The sequence below is a fragment of the Alosa alosa genome, chromosome 5 (genome assembly GCF_017589495.1).
Source record: "Alosa alosa isolate M-15738 ecotype Scorff River chromosome 5, AALO_Geno_1.1, whole genome shotgun sequence".
Classification (NCBI taxonomy): Eukaryota; Metazoa; Chordata; class Actinopteri; order Clupeiformes; family Clupeidae; genus Alosa; species Alosa alosa.
In genome coordinates this window covers 9,112,228-9,131,865 of record NC_063193.1, presented here as the reverse complement: position 1 = coordinate 9,131,865, position 19,638 = coordinate 9,112,228, and the positions used below count along the sequence as shown (strand labels likewise).

Here is a 19,638-nt window from a genome sequence, read left to right as displayed (position 1 = left end):
ATGAAAAAGCAAAAAATACATTAACATAAAATGCAAAAAAAAACTTTTATTTGGAAACAGTTGTGGGCAGAGGAAACAGTTGGTGAGAGTCATAGTTGAGTATATTTATTAGTATATTTATTTAGTATGTTTAGTATATTTAGTATATTCTTTATCTTCTACTGTCCTTATTGCTTAGTTGTCTTTTTATATTATATACTTTTAATTACTTTTTCTGCTGTTAGTGAATGTGTGTGTTGTCTGTATGCTACTGAGACCTTGAATTTCCCCTGGGGATCAATAAAGTATCTATCTATCTATCTATCTATCTATCTATAGTTGATGACAACTGACAGTTGAAATTGGCTGAACAGTTAAATAGTTGAATAGTTTAAATTGTTAAATTATTTAATAGGGTATTATTGTAGTGAGGACCTTTATTTTGAAACAGTTGTGGGCAAAGGAAACAGTTGGCGGGCGTCATAGTTGATGACAACTGACAGTTGCAATCATAGGTTGCAATGGCTGAATAGTTAAATAGTTGAGTAGTTTAAATGGTTAAATTATTTAATAGGGAACTATTGTAGTGAAGACTTTCTTTTTTAAAAAGTTGTGGGAAGAGGAAACAGTTAACGGGAGTCACAGTTGATGACAACTGACAGTTGCAATGGGTGAACAGTTAGATAGTTTAAATTGTTAAATTATTTAATAGGGAATTATTGTAGTGATGATTTTTATTTTGAAACAGTTGTGGGCAGAGGAGACAGTTTATGGGAGTCATAGTTGATGACAACTGACCGTTGGAATGGCTGACCAGTTAAACAGTTGGATATAGTTGAAATTGTTAAATTATTTAATAGGGAATTATTGTAGTGAGGACTTTTATTTTTAAACAGTTTTAGGCAGAGAAAACATTTGGCGGGAGTCATAGTTGATGACAACTGACCGTTGGAATGGCTGAACAGTTCAATAGTTGAGTAGTTTAAAGGAACCGTATGTAAGAAAAATATTTCAATTAATCATAAAATGGCCCTGATATGTCACTAGACATTAAGAAATAATGTTCACTTCAAATACTTATCACTGACAACAGTAGTCCGGCCAGGATATTGTCATTTAAAAAGTGAAGTTGCAGCCCTCAGCTGATGTTGATGTTGTGTTTTGTCATGTCATGTTGTGTTTTGGCCTGATGCGCCACCCTCCACCTATCTACTAATCACAAAGTCAGTAGTGTTTTGCCATCCGGGTTGGCAACCTCGAGTCAGGGGGGAGGGGGAGGGGATACACCGCTCTTCAGTATTTTGAAAGTGATTGCAGTACCAGTTTTGGCCACAATCTTACATATGGTTCCTTTAAATAGCTAAATTATTTAATAGTGAATTAATAGACGTGCATAGGTAGATAGTTTAATAGATGTTGATAGATAGTTTAATGGATGAAGTGAAGAAAAAGAAGTGAAAGAAAGTGGGGAAGAGAAAAGTGAGCTATCCAGTTCAATGGAGAGAGACACAGAGAAGAGATTCTATTGAAGTTGCATGCAGTTAGTGAGAGAGCACAGGTGCAGTTGATTGCATTGTAAGTCGTAAATTGGCTCTGTGAGGGGGGGCTAGTTGAGCAGCTGTCAGTTGATACAGGTGTAAATCAGTTTGATTAGCCCATTGTGATGTCATAGTGCCAATGCAACGTCTATGGGGAAAACAAGCTTGATTTATGTTAATATCTGAAAAAGTATAACATTTACAAAAACGAATACATTCCTCAAGTGTCCTTTTCAAGACGTTACAAAGTGTGAACGGAGTTACGTTAAACGGTTTTCACCAGAATCACATACTGTACATACATACATCCTAGAAATCTAGACGCACCCTAGCGGCAAATTACATTTGCTGCCAGGGCTAACATACTGTGCCTTTAAAAGCCATGGGCCGGGTCGGGTCGGGTTGTAATTTTCAGGCCCGTTGAGAACTCTCCTTGTCTAGCAAGCCCTCTTTTGCAGCCTTTTCTTGCCCTGTCCCAGCTTTTTTGAGACATGTTGCCATTATCAATTCGAAATTAACATATTTCCTCCAAAGCAATGCATTTCCTTTGTTTCAACAACTGATATGTTTTCCTTGCACTATTTTTCATCAATATCATATGATTCGAAAATCAAACCATTCTGATTTACAATTTCTACAATGTTCGATTTGAATTTCTACAATTTTTCGAAATTGGGGTTGGCCTACTAAGACAGAGTTAAATGCTAATGACTCGCCTTCGCAGTAAGACATAGGCCTAGTGAAACTTGCAATTTCATATGAACTTGCAATTTTCGTGAAAGTGCAATTTCATATCTTGCCATTGGATGACGCTAAAACATAGCAGGAGGTGATCCTAGGAAACGACAGCAATGCCAAACAACCCAAGTATTTTAATATTTATGACAAATGCATTTTCCCAGTTCCTCCTATACTATCTACGAATACATAGCATACTGTTTTTCCACGAAGAATCGAACTATTGTCTGTCTGTCCCATCTAAACAGAAGTTAGTTTCATCTAACTCTACCCTGTAGATGGCCATATAAGCTTATCTGTAGCCCACACTACCAATGCACGACGACGGTGCGGCAGGACTTGACATAAACACTTGGCCACGACTACACGCCCAAAGAGGTGGAGACTGGCGCTTGCGAATGACTGTGAGTTCCTCTTGGCATTGATACGGCGAGCTGTCATAGAAAGCTGCGGCAGCTTTCGTTTTCTCTGACGTCTACACATCCTTCTTTTACATATATCTGGATAATAGTTATCTGTGGGTTATCAGGAGCAGCTAGACAGACACAACAGATACCCTTATACGAAGGTAAGGAACATTTCTACAAACAATAGACTACTTATTTAGAGATTTGAACCTACCTGTCCATTCGCAACACCTGTCTATTTACGTGGGGGTGACAATATGTCGCAACATGGGTGGACACAGTCCTCCAGTGAACATGAGAGTGGTCCACCTGACTGTGCACTTAGGCTAGTTTATAATGCTGATTTTCTCTGGAAATGTTTTTTTGTGTTACCTGGGTACACACATGAGTATAAAACGTGAAATTCGCATCTCTTTATAGACACCCGTTATGTTTGTTCAGCCTGAATTTAGAACGTAGAACAAAAACGTTATAGGCTTATTTTTGCGGGTTGATCAAGTTACTTCGAAGGGTCTCACAAATTAGGCAAATTATTAGTGAAATTGTTGCAACCCGAAGGTTCATTAAATAATAGAACAACACTTCACTGATGTCAAGTTCATCATTTCCGTATAATCGGTTGAACCTATAATTAATAGCCTGTTTATTGTTAGACTACTGGTGGACATATTGTTGATCAGTTTGTGAAATTCAATTTTGGCCAAGACTATAGCTTCAACAGTCAATATTTTGGATTTTGAAACTAGGCACAGCACTTTTCCTTTCTTTGGGGTGTAGGCCAGTCTGTTTACGCATTGCGCTCGCTCATGTGCGCGGTTTGTCGAAATTAACATTCTCTTGTTAAAGCGTTATATCATGTAGTTTATTGTGTGTCTGTGCGTATTACTCCCCCCCTCTCTCCTTTTCTTTCTGTGTACTGAACATTTAAGCTTTAACTGAGAGTTCATCCCAGACATTGATCATTAACATAGGCCTACATTTTCAACTCGAAACATGTGGTCCCGTTTTATGTATGGTAATAAGCACATGGGTCATACCTGGAGGCAACCCTGTCACATGATTGTTTGAAACAATGGAAGGAAGACAATCCATGTTGTTCATACTCAAGTTCTTTTTTAATCCCCTGGATAACTCAGTAATCTAAGAAAAAGTCTATAAGACATTGTGATTCAAGAAGGCAACATTCTCAGACAATGTTGATACACAACTTTGAAGAAGATGTTTTGATGCTGAAACAATCGATAAGACAAATAAACAGGTCTGTCCACTTTCAGGGTTTTGTTGTGGCTACTTGTTTTGAATGTTTAGTATTGTTCTATTATCCTCAACTGACCATTTTATCAGAAGTCCAAGATCTAGTTCCAAACAAACATAATTATTTATAAATGTAACATAATGTGTATTTAAAATTTTGAAAAGGGCAGCCACATTGGGGTTATTTGCCCCAAATTAAATTAGGTCTGTCTAATCATTGAGTCCTTCCCAGTCCTTTCCTCCTCTCTGCTGACAGAGTTTGCAAACTGTTGCATAGCAGCAGCAGCAGCAGCAACTGGATTGGCCAGTGCATGTTTCAAATCTCTTATCTCCCACCCATGTCCATATCGCTGGCTCCTTCAGTGCTCCGACACATTCCTGCCCCGCCGCGGACGCCGGGGCCCTCCCCACACTCCGACTGCTTCCCCGTCTCCTCCGAGTGCACCCACCTTCATTAGGTCACAGATGTCAAATATCTCTTGTTGTGTTGATCAGATTGTAACTGTGGGAAGGCAGTGGCCACGGTTAGCCACAGATGATTATGTGAACTATGAGGTTAGGTACAGGTGCTTTTTGATTGTGAAATATGTTTTGAGAGGACAAGTCTCATGCTATGGTTCATGGTTATATTTAGAGTGGATGGGAGCAGATTCTTTGCTGTTCTGACCACAAGAGAAAAAAAACGCCCATAATTTTTTTTACTAGTTTTCTCTTCCTGTCATTAAATTGATCACGAGGTGACAATACATATTAATAATGTAATGTATTTGTCATAATGGAAGATATGCAGTAGAGGGGAAGATACTGTCTTTATTATGTCATATATTAGTCATAACGGAAGGTATGCAGTAGGCAAGCCATATTAAACATGACGTCTCCAATTAGTAATATAAATGTTTCAGTATGGGTGAACTCCTTGCTTAGCTCACTGGTATTGACCGTGCATGTGACAACATTGTGGAACTGTGAGAAAGTAAGCAGATGTGTGAGGTTGTTTTGACTCCACATTGCAGATATGTGTGTGTGTGTGTGTGTGTTCCTATTGTGGTCAGGGTCAGGACTATTATCAGAGGCGGTAGAGGCAGTGAGACAGAGTGCTGTGTTTGCCTTGTCAGAAAGCCCAGACTCAAGGGTCCTTAGACGTCTCTCAAAGTCCATTAGCTACCGTGAGGTAACATTTAAAAACATGATGAGATGACATTGAGCTGACCATTTGACCTTCATTGATTTGAAAATCTTTCAGAAAAGGAATATAGATAGAAAGGTTTTGTCTCATGAATTTGTCAGTTGAATTAAATGGAAATTTCCTGAAAAGATTACAGTTTGACATTACAGTACTGATATCTGTATGTTAATGTTTTCTGTGTTAAATGAGCACCTATTTATTCTGTTTTAACTATAGGGAGAGAAATTGATCTTTTATTTTGGATTGTTTGCCGAAGGTGATCCTGTCATACTGACTTTACATTGGAAAACAGTAGATGCAAATTAGCCCCTTCGTTGAAAAACTATCTGCAGACTAACAAGGATTTATGTCAAACTATGTCTATTATATCACCAAGGAAGAATGAGAGAAAATGTTTATACATCTAGTAAAATGTACAAAATAAATGTAAATAACTCTTTAGAAGTCTTCAAATGTGAGTTAGCCTGAAGTGTGAACAAGAAAACAGACTTAAGTTTTTGACAGTTTAGAAGTGACAGCTGATGGTTCCAATCACCCTCAGCTATGTGTGTTGTTGTGAAGAGTTTTTTATACTTGATGGAGGATAAGACCAAAGGTTGGCCTGAGTCGCAATCACTGGGGTGTCTTGCAATGAAATAAAAAGCATGTGAGCGTCATCTTCAGACAAGTTACATAACTTTGTTGTTTTTAATTGTTTTACAATGCTCAGCATTTTTTCTGTACAGTGCTGATACATTCTGTGTGCCCAATATATTAGCATGGCTCACCTGTGGACATTGAGCCACTGATTTGCATGTCATAGTTCAGATATTCAGACATGCATGTACTTTCTATGCCAGTGAAAAAAACGATTAGCTTTTTTTTTTGCTTCATATCAATCTCCAAACTCATAAACACTGTCAGCTAGACTTGGCTGACCTCTATATGTAATGTCTCAGGGTTTTATCAAGTGTGTGGTGGTGCGGTAAAATACATTCCCCAACTCAGACACCCCACCCCACCTACACTGTTTAGTTAGTGCAGGCTTAGTTTGGAGAAGGAAGCTGGTAAATGTTTGATGTCAGTGGATGTCACTTTGAATAGAACATTTCGCCCCTAGACAACAATATTGGCTTATCTCACAGCTCATGGCCAAGGTTTTTTTGTGTCACCCGTGGAAACCCTTCTTTTTCTTCATTTGGTCTGACTTGAGATTCAGTTTACTTTTCCTCTTGTGCAAATATTGGCTGTGTTCATTTGGAGTCGGAGTTGGAGTTTGTGTTTTTCAAGACTTATAGTATTCTCTAACATATTATTTTGGAATTTATTTATGTTTTCTGGGCCAACCGACACAGCAATCTGTTATTGTTGGTAGTTTGTTATTTTGTTTTAAGTGCCACTCTCTCGTGTTTCTTTTACTAAACCTCCAATTCACCTTGAAGCTTTTGAGAAGGTTCCCAAGGCAGAGACAAGTCACCCCACACTATTTCATTTATAAAGGAGAAATGTGTTATGTCATCACTGCATAGAGAACCCTTCTGTAGTCTCAAATTGTCTCTTTCCTCCTGACACCGGTTGGCCTCGATTATGTGACTTATTTCTCAAGGTGCACTACACTAATCCTGGGTCCCTCCTCTTTATGGCACAGGGGTGAACAACCCCCCTTTACGTTCATGTAGTGTAGTACTTGTATGTTGCAGTGTGCCATGATTTTTGTAACTACCACTAGTGTTTGTTTTGGTCACCTGTGTTCATTGAGGAGTTTCCATGCATACATTGCAAAGGTGGTAGCAAAGAGAGAGTGAGAGAGAGACTCTGTCAAAGATCACATACAGAGTCCTCCATTGTTCCCTGAGTTGGTTACATAACAACACAAGTAGTCAAAATAGACACATATCCTCTCCTTTTCATCTGGTTCTTAATCTTAATTACCACGAGTGGCAACTGCTCCCCGTGCGCCTCCTCCCCTGGCTTCCTGGTGATCTGGCCGCCAGACTCTGGAACTCAGACACAGCAGAGCAGCTTGTCGAAACGAACCGAAGAAAAATAAATGAAGAGAAATGCGTCTGCGGAGGAGTTGTTGCAGCAGCGGCAGAGGTAGCAGCAACAGTGCTGTTGTGACTGCCCTCGCCTTCCCTGCAGAGAGCTGAAGCAGGGAGTGGTAGCTCTCTCTCTTTTCTCTCTCTCCTCTCTATCTCTCTCTCCCTCTCTCTGGGATGGCTGGAGAAGGGCAGTGCCAGTGGGCCCAATGAAAGCCCCTCTGTGTTGGCCGCTCTCTGAGATCATGGTGCCCTTGCGCAGGGAGAGGCAGGCAGCAACTGAGGTTGGGAGAGGCACGTACACGTATCTTGTTCCCGGACGCCGCTCAGCTTCTTTTGGTGGCAGTCAGAGTTGATTTGAAAGAGGCGGGATGAACCTGGGGTCTTGGGGTGTTTAGATCATCTTATGCCATCTGGAAATTAAGATCATTGATATTTCTAAATCCCTTGGATAATCAAACAAGTGACCACATAGGTCAGTTTGCACCAAAACAAGACTAGTTTGCGCAGGCGTCCACAGGAAAATACAGAAAAGTTGACAGTTTCAGACAAAATGTGCCTGGTGTGTCTAGTGGCAATTTTGACTTTCTCTCTCTGACCCTCCACATCTTTCTATTTCTCTCTGTCCCCAGTGACTCCGTGGGCACAAACTAACCCAGTCTGCTCAAAGCCCACAGCTCACATGCACTGGAGAACACTCCCTGAATAGCTAACTAAATCTGGCAGAGCAGAACTTTCTTCTCAAGACCTTTTGAAAAGCTGTTTCATCTGTAGTTTTCCATGTTTGTTTATTTTTCTATGGTAATAGTTTGTCCTGCTGTCGCAGCTTGTCTGTAAGCAGTTATGACTAATGTCTGAAATAGTATTTTCCGTTGTTTCGTTCACATTTGTTCCATCAAAATTTGTATCTTCCCCTTCCTCTATTTTTTTTGCATATGATACATCTTTGCACAGATTCCAGTATTTCCCATAATTAATGTTTTTTTCGCCCCTAAAAAATGTTTCATAACACAATGTTCTGGTGCATATTTTTGCTTCACATAAGTTCACCCATGAGGTTAAGCCAATTATGTAATCTGTGACACTGTACCCAATTAGTGGAGTGAAGTGACAACCGCCAGCCAAGAACAAAGGCCTGCGCCCCGCCAGCCAAGGGTCCCGAAACATAATCCTCTCCTTTCCTTCGCCAGAACAGAAAAACAGAATTACTTCTTGAACTTGACTGAATCCTCAAGTTATGGTTATGGTTATGGTTATGGATTTAGCAGACGCCTTTGTCCAAAGTGACACATAAATACAAAACAACATAATAATATTTAAAATTGAACAGGGAACAGATTAAAATGTAGGTCAAATATAGTAAGGAGAATAGTTGTAGTACACAATAATATCAATTCAAGCAATAGCCTAATAAAAAGCAATGTAAAAAAGGGGAAAGGCAATAATAAAACAATAATGTCAATTCAATCAATAATATAAAAACAATGACATGCTAAGACTACATTAAGGAGAATATCAATAATAAACAATAATGTAAAATTAATTAACAGCCCAATTAAAATAAAACAACATTATATAAACCATAACACATAAAAGCTTAAACAACTAAGTATATGTTGAATAGGAATGTCTTTAGACCCCTCTTAAAACTTAACCCAAAACTACCACAGGAGCGGAGAGCACTGGGCAGTTCATTCCACCAACATGGAACCACTGAAGAAAAGAGTCTGGAATTAGACCCAGTTTTCATGACTGGTCGACACAACATATCAGCTCACCAGAAGACCGCGGTGGGGCGGTTGGGGATGTAAGGCTTGATTATTGAATTAAAATAACTAGGAGCAGATCTAGTTAGTGTCCTATAGGCCAAAGTGAGAGATTTAAATTTAATTCTGGCTACTATAGGGAGCCAATGGAGAGTAACTAGGAGAGGAGTTACATGTGTCCTCTTTGGCTGATTGAAGACCAGGCGTGCTCCAGCATTTTGAATCAGCTGTAATGATCTTGTTACACAAGCGGGTAAGCCAGCTAATAGTGAATTACAATAGTCCAGCTTAGAGATGACCATGGTCTGAACAAGAAGTTGTGTGGAATCTTGTGTCAGATAAGGTCTGATCTTCCTAATGTTGTAAAGCATAAACCGACATGATTCAATGATGACTCAAGTCTGTACCCCTTGATAATTGCTTGTGTTTCTTCATTGTTGCATCCATGGCGTTTATATGAAATGCACCTTTAACCACAAAAAAGAATGTAGGACAAACCGTCAACACAAATTAAAGGTTATCTGAGGTTTAGGGATTTTAACATGAAATGAGTCAACATTTAGTCAACGGGAATTCCCCACTGAACAATTAGTGCAACTTGTTGTGCATTTAGTGTTTCAGCTCTTCGGAGGGAAATTGTTAGCCTGGTCCTACCAGACTCGTAAATTTCATAATGTACAGAGAGTCTGGCCACTTTCAATTGCCAAGCGTTAACTTCCTTGAAGGCGAGTACTCTGTTGAAGTTTAAAACTATTGGATCTGCCATAACCAATCGCTAACGTTTGGTCGTGACATACAGTATGTCTGGCTCAAACTAACGCACAACCTCAACATCATCATTCACAGTTACTCCCTCTGTTCGCTGATTGGACCTGCAGATTTTTGCAGGAGAAAACCCACGAATATACCGCAGACCAGAGACTTTCTAATGTGGAGACACAGCACTCAAAAAATACTCCAGTTAGTTTGTCATGCCAATATGGCCGTTGTCTGCACATATCCCACCCCTTCCTCGGCAAAACGTCGACATGTGAATACATTGAGCCAATCATGTGGTGTGATGTGAATACATTGAGCCAATCATATGGTGTGTTGTGAAGACATCGTGCCAATTATGTGTTGTGATCTCGCCGCTGGAGCAAGATTGGTGTCGTGAAGCCTTACACACACGCATTTCTGACGAAATAGATGCACGATAAGTGCCCAAAAAGTGTTGCAATATGGCTGCCGAGTGGAGGTACTTGCCTGATAAGGACGTTGAGAAATGGAGATCTATGTGAAAAATCACCGGAGTTCTCCTTTAAGTTTGAGCAGTAGTTGATTTTCAAAGTTCAACTCCAACTCATCCTTGGGTCGCTTTGCAGTGAACAGTAATCCAGCACAACTGAAAAGCCCCTCACAGGCAGCTGAGGCAGGCAGGCCAATGTTGAGTTGCAGAGAGTTTTTTTTATATTTGGAAACGAGCAGAAGGTTCAGCAGATTAAAGGGTGTCAAACTGGTGGGGGAAGGTGGGAAGTATAGGGCCCCAATGGAGGAGAGGGCCCTTGAAAAGTGGAATACAGGGGGCACAACATTTTCACCAGGCATTAGTAATAACTCAGGTAATCCACACATAAAAAATCCAAACAACTCCAAGTAGAGTCATGTGTAATGAAGTGGAATAACACAGGGAAAAAGTACGCTAAGAAAAAGCACTAAGGCAAGGAAAGGGAAGAAACAAGCTGAAATCTGTAAGTATCTAAAAGTAGTTATAGAGTAGTTATCCTTTCTATCTGTGCAAATTAATATAACCTTGGTTAGTGGCCTACATATCGATGGGCTATAAAAAGGTTTTTCATTACCAAGGTGTCACACAAGAAACATTTCATGATGGATAAAAGCAAAAAGCTCTCCCAAGACCTTTGCAACCTTATTGTTGCAAAACATTTCAATGAAACTGGTTACAGATAGCCTGGGTGTTCCCATGCTGCCTTGCACACGATTTGATTCACGCTGCTAAGGCAGCCTGGAGACCATGGAGCAAATTTTCGCCTGAGATAGGGAACCAATCACAGAACAGGGGGAAAGCAAGGCGATGATGAGCTATGCACAGGCGCATTTGATAGACATCCGTGGCACCCAATAAACGGATCTGGGCATTTTTTTCAAATACGAGAAAATGAACGTTTGGTTCCCAGACCACGTCTCATTGAGAAGTGGTGGCGCTAGCCAGGCTAGGTTACAGATGCATTTCAAAACTTCAGAATCTTCCAGTAAGCAGCATGGGAGCAAGTGGAAGAAGCATCACTGCATCGTCAACCGGCCTTGCACAGGATCTCCTCGCAATATTTCCGACCAGGGAGTAAGAAGGATAGTCAATTCCAAGAGCCAAGGACCACTCGGAGAAAGCTCCAAAAAGACTTGAAGGTAGCCAATTCAATTAAATTCAATTAAACAGTTCTGGAAGTAACTAAGATCAGGATTCACAAGAGGGACCCCTGGAATCTGTTTAGAACAATGGGCCAAAATCACACCTGATACTGCGACTAATAAGTTTACTGGACAGGAAATGTCTTGAAGCTGTCATTACAAACAAAGGCTTCCACAGAGTATTGAAGAAATTTCAGTAGGAACGTTCAATACTTTTTTTCCTGTGTCATTCCACTTTATTACACATAACTCTTATGTTTGGATTTTTTATATGTGTGTTAATATAATGTGTGGTGAAAATTTCGAATATACTCACTGGAAGTTTAGGCTAATTACTGGGGGATTAAGCGTTCAATACTTATTTCCACCATATATTTATTTTACCTGAATATTTTAACTTACAAATGAAATGTCAAAATGAATGTCAGACGAAATGTAAAGTTTGACTGACTGGATTTTGTATACAAAACATAGTGAAAACTGTCTAGTTTATTACCACAGTCACGAGTTGGGTCGCGATAGTCTGTCATTTTTAAAAAGTGGGTCCCCAGAAAAAAAGTTTGAGAAACACTGGTCTAAGGTCACTCTCACTCTCCCTTGCTAAAGAGCTAAATGGTTTAGTCCACCTGCACGATTCATAAGGTAGTCTATATTTTGTTTATTTAATTGAGCATCGCTAGTGGACCGCTAATTGTTGTGCTGCTGGTGTATTTCTCCAAGAAAGCTAAGGTTACTAAAAACAAAGGCCAAAACAGGAAAAAGAGAGACATCAACATGAGGGGAAACAACTGCTAATAAGCTTCTTTCCAAAGAAAGGTGAGCACAAACGTCAAAACACGAAATCCCATGGTGTTTGCTTGAATATCTCCGCAATCATTGGTGCTAAAACTAACTGAGACAATCCATTGGAATAGCGTAAAATACACTTTCATACCTTAGGCTAATCTGATGCATCTCGTGATCCAGCTCCATCTCCATCACTTTCAGAAAGACTGCATGGCGCCAGCTTGATTCATGCTGGCTACATGCTGATCATTATCACTAGGCTAGTGGTTTAGGGCGCGGTTTTTTTCGCTCCCTTTCTGTTTTCGTTAGTCTTAACTTTTTTTTTACTCAAGTAACGGATGGGATTTTTGATGTAGCGAGTACAATACTTCACTCAAAATGTAATCAAGTAAAATGTAAAATACCGATTTTATAAACTACTTAAAAAATACAAAATACACAGAAAAAATACTCAATACAGTAAAGTGAGTAAATGTAGACCTATTTCGTTACTTTCCACCTCTGGCAAATCATTGTGTGTTGATATTGTGGTGGGCCGCCACAAGTAAGTCAATGTATGAGAAACACTGCAGCTTATTCCATTAGTTATACATGCAAATAACCCCCTACAGGGCTTTGATTATTTAACTGCTCTTTGAAAATATTTTTTCTTGTTGTTTGTTCTAGTTGCTAGCACATTTTGTGTAAAAAGCTAGGACACCTGACAAGCTGTGTAAGATTATTAATGGCAATAAAAAGGGGTGTGGCATGTGACTGTAGCTTGAGTTAAACTAAGAATCAACCATTATGTGAATGGGCCTTGAGATTACTGTGTGCATCAGGAAGGAGAGCTGTGGCCCGGTGCTGTAGTCCTCTCCAGTTCAAGTGGACTTGATTCTCTGTGACGGAAGTCACAAAACCAGAAGCAGGTTTATCTGGCAGCAGCTTCATCCCAGACTTCAGCACTCTCTGAGCTCCCGAAACTGATCTGAGGCCAGTGTTTGTGCTGAGCTCATGGGCCCATGAGTTTGCTCTGAGAGGATTGCATCTGCCTGCCACACAGAATTGCTCAGTGGTGGAGGGAAAATCGAGAGTGGATCATTTGTCCCACAGCTATGGGAGCGGTGTGAGGATTTCTTAGCTTGTCAGTCACAATATGCTGGTTGTTTTACACACATTGGACAAGCTACTGTAACACCAGCCGGAGCTGATTTAACAATGCAGAGAGGTGTCTGTTGTGCAAAGTGATACACAGAAGTACAAAGTCATCATACATATCATCATGTATTTTGTGGCATATCTTTTCTACCATCTAGCAGTGTATTATTTTCTGTTGAAGTAGAGGCAAATCGTTGGCACTGTAAAGTTGCATTGTGGGGGGAAAAAGCGTTGCATTTTGAAAGGCACACACAGCAGCTCTTTGACAGCGGGCCTCCCATGGATTGTTCCGGAACGTATTCAGTGCAGCCTAGGTCAGGGTTTTTCAAAAAATGACTCGGGCTTCAGAGAGACAAGGTGCTCTAACTCTCCACTAACTGTTGTGTACATCCTGAGGTTCAGTCAGTACACAAGGCCAAGGGCAAAACTCCTCTGATGAATAGATGACACTTGTTGTGAGGCAGAGATACAGCAGACTTGTCAATGTAATGAGTCATCATACTATATGTAGGTAAATAAAGCAGATTCCTATCGAGGAACGATGCTTTTTACGCCTACCTTTTAATCCATCAACACAGTTGCTGACGTATGTTGCCCATTAGTATCATGAGGCTACTTCTGATAACACTTAAAAACATGAAAACATTAGAAAACACTAGGAATTAGGAATGTAATAACTCTTTTATTTCTTTACAGTATACATTAGTTTTGTTGAAGCATATCTTTTAAATTAACATTTGTCAGGTGACCCCTTCATTTGAGAAGTTTGTCCAAATGTTTTCAAAGGCAGCAGATACCTTATGAGCCTGTTCCTAAAATCATGCACAAACCTATGCAGTGTTCCATAAATAGCATGGGTTTACTGTAAATGATTGCCTCTTTTCACATGTCTGCCTATGTCAGAATTTGTGTGTGAGTCTGAAATAATTTCTTGTCCTCAGATTTCCCCTTTCAGTCCTCTGTTGTTTGGAAACCTGCTATCATCAAATCTTGTGGCTATGCGTGTCCTTGCTGTGCTCATAGTAGTTAATAACAGAACATAGAGGTAATACTTACAGAGAGCTGCGGCTGTTGCTGATGTCCTAAGCTTCTGTTTGCCACTTGTGCTGTCTGGATTCTGGATTCCTGAAATTTTACTGTAATTCTTAGCAGTCTGGGATACATTTTCTGTAAACATTAGATGCACTGTAATACACAAATGACTAAAGAACAGTATTTTGATACTCTTTCCTTCCATTAGCTTGAGCCTAACTCTAAACTTAAGCCCAGATTTATGTAATGAGAACGTATTACAGGAATGTTCTGTTACTCTTTGTTATTCAGAGTATCACTTAAACATAGTTACATTGTAACAAACATTGTGTGATATAATGTGGCCAAATATCAAAAACACACTGTGATGTTGTAACAAATAATTCAACCAAAGTTGGCACAAGCCGCATACTGTACATCAGCGATTCACTTGTCAGCCATTTTATTTAGCCTGTAATCACTACAAGTTGCTAAAACATCCCATGGTCTTTTATCACTACATCACTGCTAATCTCTTCCTGTCTGAATACAGGTTTACTCTATTATGACCTTTGTGGCCACTTATGGTCTTGGTATGGTTATGGTTGCAGATTATTTTGGATATAGGACCAACTATGTCCCTCTCACTCAGCGAGCATCCAATCAACTGATTTAACAATAAATGTGATGTCATGAATCGGGTATTGAAAATAGACCAAAATAGGAAAACGTTAAGATTGTATCTTACACCTCTCTAATCTATGATGCTTTTATGGATTTCTGGTAGAGCCTGCAGTAAATGTTACAGATGTTTTGAGCCCATTATGATTGCTGTTTTTTGCTGCGTCATGTTGTATTCATTTGGTTTGGTTGTTGTCGGCCACTGTGGAAATTCCCCAACCAATATCACAAGGAACCTATATTTTTCACTCTCATAACTAAAAATGACTCGTGTGGAACAAATTGTTACTTGTCTTAGTATTAGAATTATTAACAAGTTACACAATTACTTTGGCTTTGGTTCTTAGTTGTAGTAGTGCTCAAAGTAATTCACTCAGCTTCTTCTTTCCAAATGATGGTAGATGCCTGTTGTTATTCTCAAAGGGGCTTATTATGTAGTTCTGGTAGACTGCTTGATTTGGTGTAACAGATCTGTCATGCTGCAGCTGCACAAGAGGCCTGTTTTCTCTCTGCTGTTCCTGTTCATTGATGTCTCCTGTATGTCTCTTATGGATAATTCATTTGGTTGAGGGCGGCTATATTTGGTAGCTGTGCGTATGGACTGCTGATTAGAGCTGTTGACCAGTGAGGGTTATGTAATGCAAGGGTCTCTGGACCATTGACATGCGGGTGTTGGACTTGATGCAGTACCAGCAGCTGGTTACAAGCCTCCCTCTTCCTCTCTCTCTTTCTCTCTCTCTCTCTCTCTTTCTCTCTATCTCACTCACTCACTCTCTTTCCATTTCTCTCTTGATTCATCTACGTCTCATTTACACACAGACTATTTCTTATCCCTGACGCCCACACACTGACTACACTTATATCTATCTCTATTGTAAATTGCCCTCTTAATCTGACCTACACACACACACACACACACACACACACACACACACACACACAAAAAACAAAGAAAGAGTGTGTGAAAAAGACAGAGAGAGTGTGTGTGTGTGTGTGAGAGAGAGAGAGAGAGCATGTGTGAAAGAGAGAGAGAGAGAGAGAGAGAGGCATACATCTGAGTCTGAACTTTCCGTTGCATTAACATAAACAGTGGAGCGCACTCACGCGCTCTCCTCTGTAAATGCTCCGATTGTCTGGAGGAGCTGCTCTCTGAAGTCAGCTCTTCAGGAGGGACTGCTGTGGCATGTGTGTTTATGCCTCGGTTCCCAAAGCCCACCACCACTCTTGCACACACACACACATACACACACACACACGCACACTTGCTATTGCACGCAAGTACACACATACAATATTACACACACACACACACACACACACACACACACACACACACAGACACACACACATGCATGCACACAGACACACCCACACAACACACAAACACACTAATAAAGGCCTGCACACTCTCTACTTGTTTCATGAGGTGCCATAGTTATATTGCACTGCTTTTCCAACCGCTCATTTCTCTTTCTCTCCCTCTCTCTCTCTCTCTCTCTCTTTCTCTCTCTCTTTCACTCCTTATGCCTCCCTGGCTTTCTTCCCTTTCCCCCTTTTTCTTTCTGTCTAACGCTTTGTCATAATGATTTCAATCTTTTAAAGACAACTTTTCAGCAACTTGTAATTGTTAATACAAGGTCTTCTCTCTCTCTCTCCCTCTCTCTCTATCACCAGGAGCTCTTGAAGTTTTAAGGCTCTGTTATGTTATGACTGCTCTGACTGCTGGCAGCTTGTTATGGCTGCAGGTTTTGATTTGTGGTTTGGCAGGGATGTGGCCATATTCCCCCACGACAAGTTGCTCAAAAGAGGATATGTAAAGAGACACACACACACACACACACACACACACACACACACACACACACACACTTTGTAATCATTAATGTACTTAATTTAACTTTAGATCAATCGATGTTAATGTGAAAGGCTGTTAAGCCTCTGTGGGCGGCCTATCCAGGTAAAGTATTACCATTATTGTAAGACCGGAAAATTTAATTAGTGTCAAGCGAGCCCTCGAAGACTATGATAGAAAGCTCTTTTAAGTTTGAACTGAAAGTTTCTGAAAAAAAAGGAAAACGGCTGGTCATTGTTAGATAATTGTTCTGTTACATCTAACACTGTATCCTAACTTTATGTGATTAGAATCAGTTTGATTACATTGTTTTCAAGTGGAAAGTCTTAAGATAATTGTTCTGTTACATCTAACACTGTATCCTAACTCCATGTGATTAGAATCAGTTGGATTACATTGTTTTCAAGTGGAATGTCCTAAGTGTACCCGACACGAGTCAGTGCTGGGCAGTGCGATGCAGCGTGAAGTTTTAAACAGATCTTTGTTGGACGCCCCATCTCTATGTTTTCTTTCTGTCGCTCACACTGTTCTACTATTTTGAATGAGAAATATAATGCAATAGAAGGGCATAATTAACTAATTTAGTGTGGACAGAGAACATTCAATGCTAAATGACAGTTGCTTGCACAGATGCAGTCAGAATACGCTGTCAAATGATTCCATATCATCTCAGCAGTTTTGGTCTAGTTCACTTCCCAGTTAGGATAACACAAGAGTTATCACTTTCCCTTTGTGTCTAATGCAGCTTTTTGATCTTTCTTTGTGTCTTGTTGGGATATTACAGTAGTAACATTACGTTTAAGATTTTTGGTATAATGTAGCTGGATCTTTACTTAAGCTAAAAAGGGCATAATTCTTTGCCTGCAGCTGGAACTTTGGGGTTCCTCCTCTCTTTCTGACGGCACCACAGAAGTGAGCAATGCAGTGGCCATAAGCAGAGGAGACACGGCACCACTCTTGGCTAAAGCAAGGTATGTACATATGTATAGGACAGGACAAGCTTGGAGGAGATGTACTTTGCTCCCTGATAGGAAACTCATTGTGACAAGTACAGTCTGAACATACGACACTCAGTTCAACGTATTATCTGTGAATTTATCTGATACGTGCAAAAGACATCCACAGAACAAAGTAGTAGGTTGAGAAATAAAACATTTTATAATATCTGGCCATCAGTGACTAGACAACACACAATTCACTCCTATACAGGACACCGTCTCCACCGTCTCTGTCCTTAACAAACTGAGAGCCCCCATGTTGATAAATCACAGCCAGTTATGTTACACCATAAAAGGATACACTTGTAGAAGACTAGAAAAAAATGTCAAGGAGTTCAGAAGATTAATCTGAGGCTTGCTGTCTGACGCTTGTCTCCTTCAAAGATGTCGTCAGCCCCTGGGAATGGAGTTGGAGGGACACGCAATTCAAGTGCAGAGAAAACTTACAAAAAGGTAGTTCTTTCTTATCTGTGTTTTAAAAATGTGTTTGCTCTACGGTGTCTGACAGTCTGGAAAGTATTTTCTAAGAAGAAAAATGTTTTCAATTTCAAATATGATAAGCATTTCAAGTTAATCAGTTAATCAGAGTCCTGGATTGGGTGGGAAAAGAGACTGTTTACTGTTGCTGATCTTGTGAATGAGGGCATTGATAGATTTGTGTTTATGCACTAGTTTTGTAAGCGGAAGCCAGACGCCTATCGGGTACATTGCTTATCATTGTTTGTGTACATTCAAAACAAGTAGCAATGTTTATTTTAAGACTAACCCTAGGGCATATACACCATAAAATGTCCTGCATAATATTTTTAGAAAATATATTTTAAAAAAGGTAAAAAAAATGTTACTACTGTATATTTACATAACTTTCATCAAAGTATTTAATATCAATATACTTTCAGATTTTAACAAGATAAGATCATTTTTATTTCTACGTCAAAGAATATGTCTTGTTATTTTCAGTAGATTTAGTCAGTTTAGATGTTTAGACACTTTGTTAAATGGGGCAATAAAGACAGACAAAGAGAGAGACAAGGTAGAGGAGAGGGAGAGAGAGAGAGAGAGAGAGGGAGGGAGAGAGAGAGAGAGAGAGAGAGAGAGAGATGACTAAAATTGGAAAGAGTCCTGCTGATTTGCCCACTCTGCTGTTGTCCTTGTGTTCCAGACCACTTCATCGGCACTGAAGGGGGCCATCCAGCTGGGCATCGGGTACACAGTGGGGAACCTCACGTCCAAACCCGACAGAGATGTGCTCATGCAGGACTTCTACGTGGTGGAGAGTGTCTTTCTGCCCAGGTGGGCCCCACGACGTACACAACCGCAACACGAAAAACACTGACATACTAAGGACAATGATTCTGAAGTCTTACATTTAATAGGCCACAGTGGCAGGAGGTGTGTCATGTTGCATCAGATTGTGGTCAACTAGTTTGATCAGCTTCCCCCGCATGAACTTGTTTGACAGTAGTTATTCATTTCAAGCAATTTACCATTTTTTTTAACCACCTCACCTAATCAATGGCTTCTGTTGTAAAGAAGGGTGGATTTCTTTGTGTCTCGGGATGAAGTAGAAATGTGTTGTTTGTTCAACTTAAAGGCCACACTTCATGCTTCTGGCTTTGTAGGTAGATATGCAGGGTTAATGTATACTACTATACTATAGTTGTTGTCAACAGATGATCGAGGTAGAGTCACTATGCAAATATCTATGGTATGTGACATTTTAGTTAGTAGCTTCCTTCCTCTTCACTCTGAAATAACCAAAGAAAGGCAAGACACCATTAATCCAGCTTTTCATTACTGACTTGACACGAGAGCCCCCCCACACACACACACCATACTGACACACACACATTAAAAGCCTTGCGTAACCCACTTAAA

General features: G+C 40.0%; 1 protein-coding gene and 1 long non-coding RNA gene across 3 annotated transcripts in view; one reads left to right on the top strand and one right to left on the bottom strand.

Annotated features, from left to right (window-relative positions):
• Nucleotides 1-2,669: 2,669 nt before the first annotated feature.
• Nucleotides 2,670-19,638, top strand: part of pip5k1bb (phosphatidylinositol-4-phosphate 5-kinase, type I, beta b) — a 34,114-nt gene continuing 17,145 nt past the window's right edge. The window contains exons 1-4 of one of the 2 annotated variants that reach the window (XM_048243593.1): nt 2,670-2,823; nt 17,630-17,733; nt 18,145-18,213; nt 18,923-19,053. In XM_048243593.1, coding sequence (XP_048099550.1) covers nt 18,145-18,213; nt 18,923-19,053 — 200 coding nt within the window. In that variant the 5' untranslated portion in view covers nt 2,670-2,823; nt 17,630-17,733. The remainder of the gene's footprint in view (nt 2,824-17,629; nt 17,734-18,144; nt 18,214-18,922; nt 19,054-19,638) is intronic. The other variant, XM_048243594.1, reaches the window with a different exon arrangement.
• On the bottom strand, nt 7,253-12,268 carry LOC125294675. Its single transcript, XR_007193546.1, has 3 exons — nt 12,230-12,268; nt 8,211-8,301; nt 7,253-7,533 (listed from the first exon to the last, which is right to left on the bottom strand). It is a non-coding gene; the product is annotated as an uncharacterized LOC125294675 (long non-coding RNA).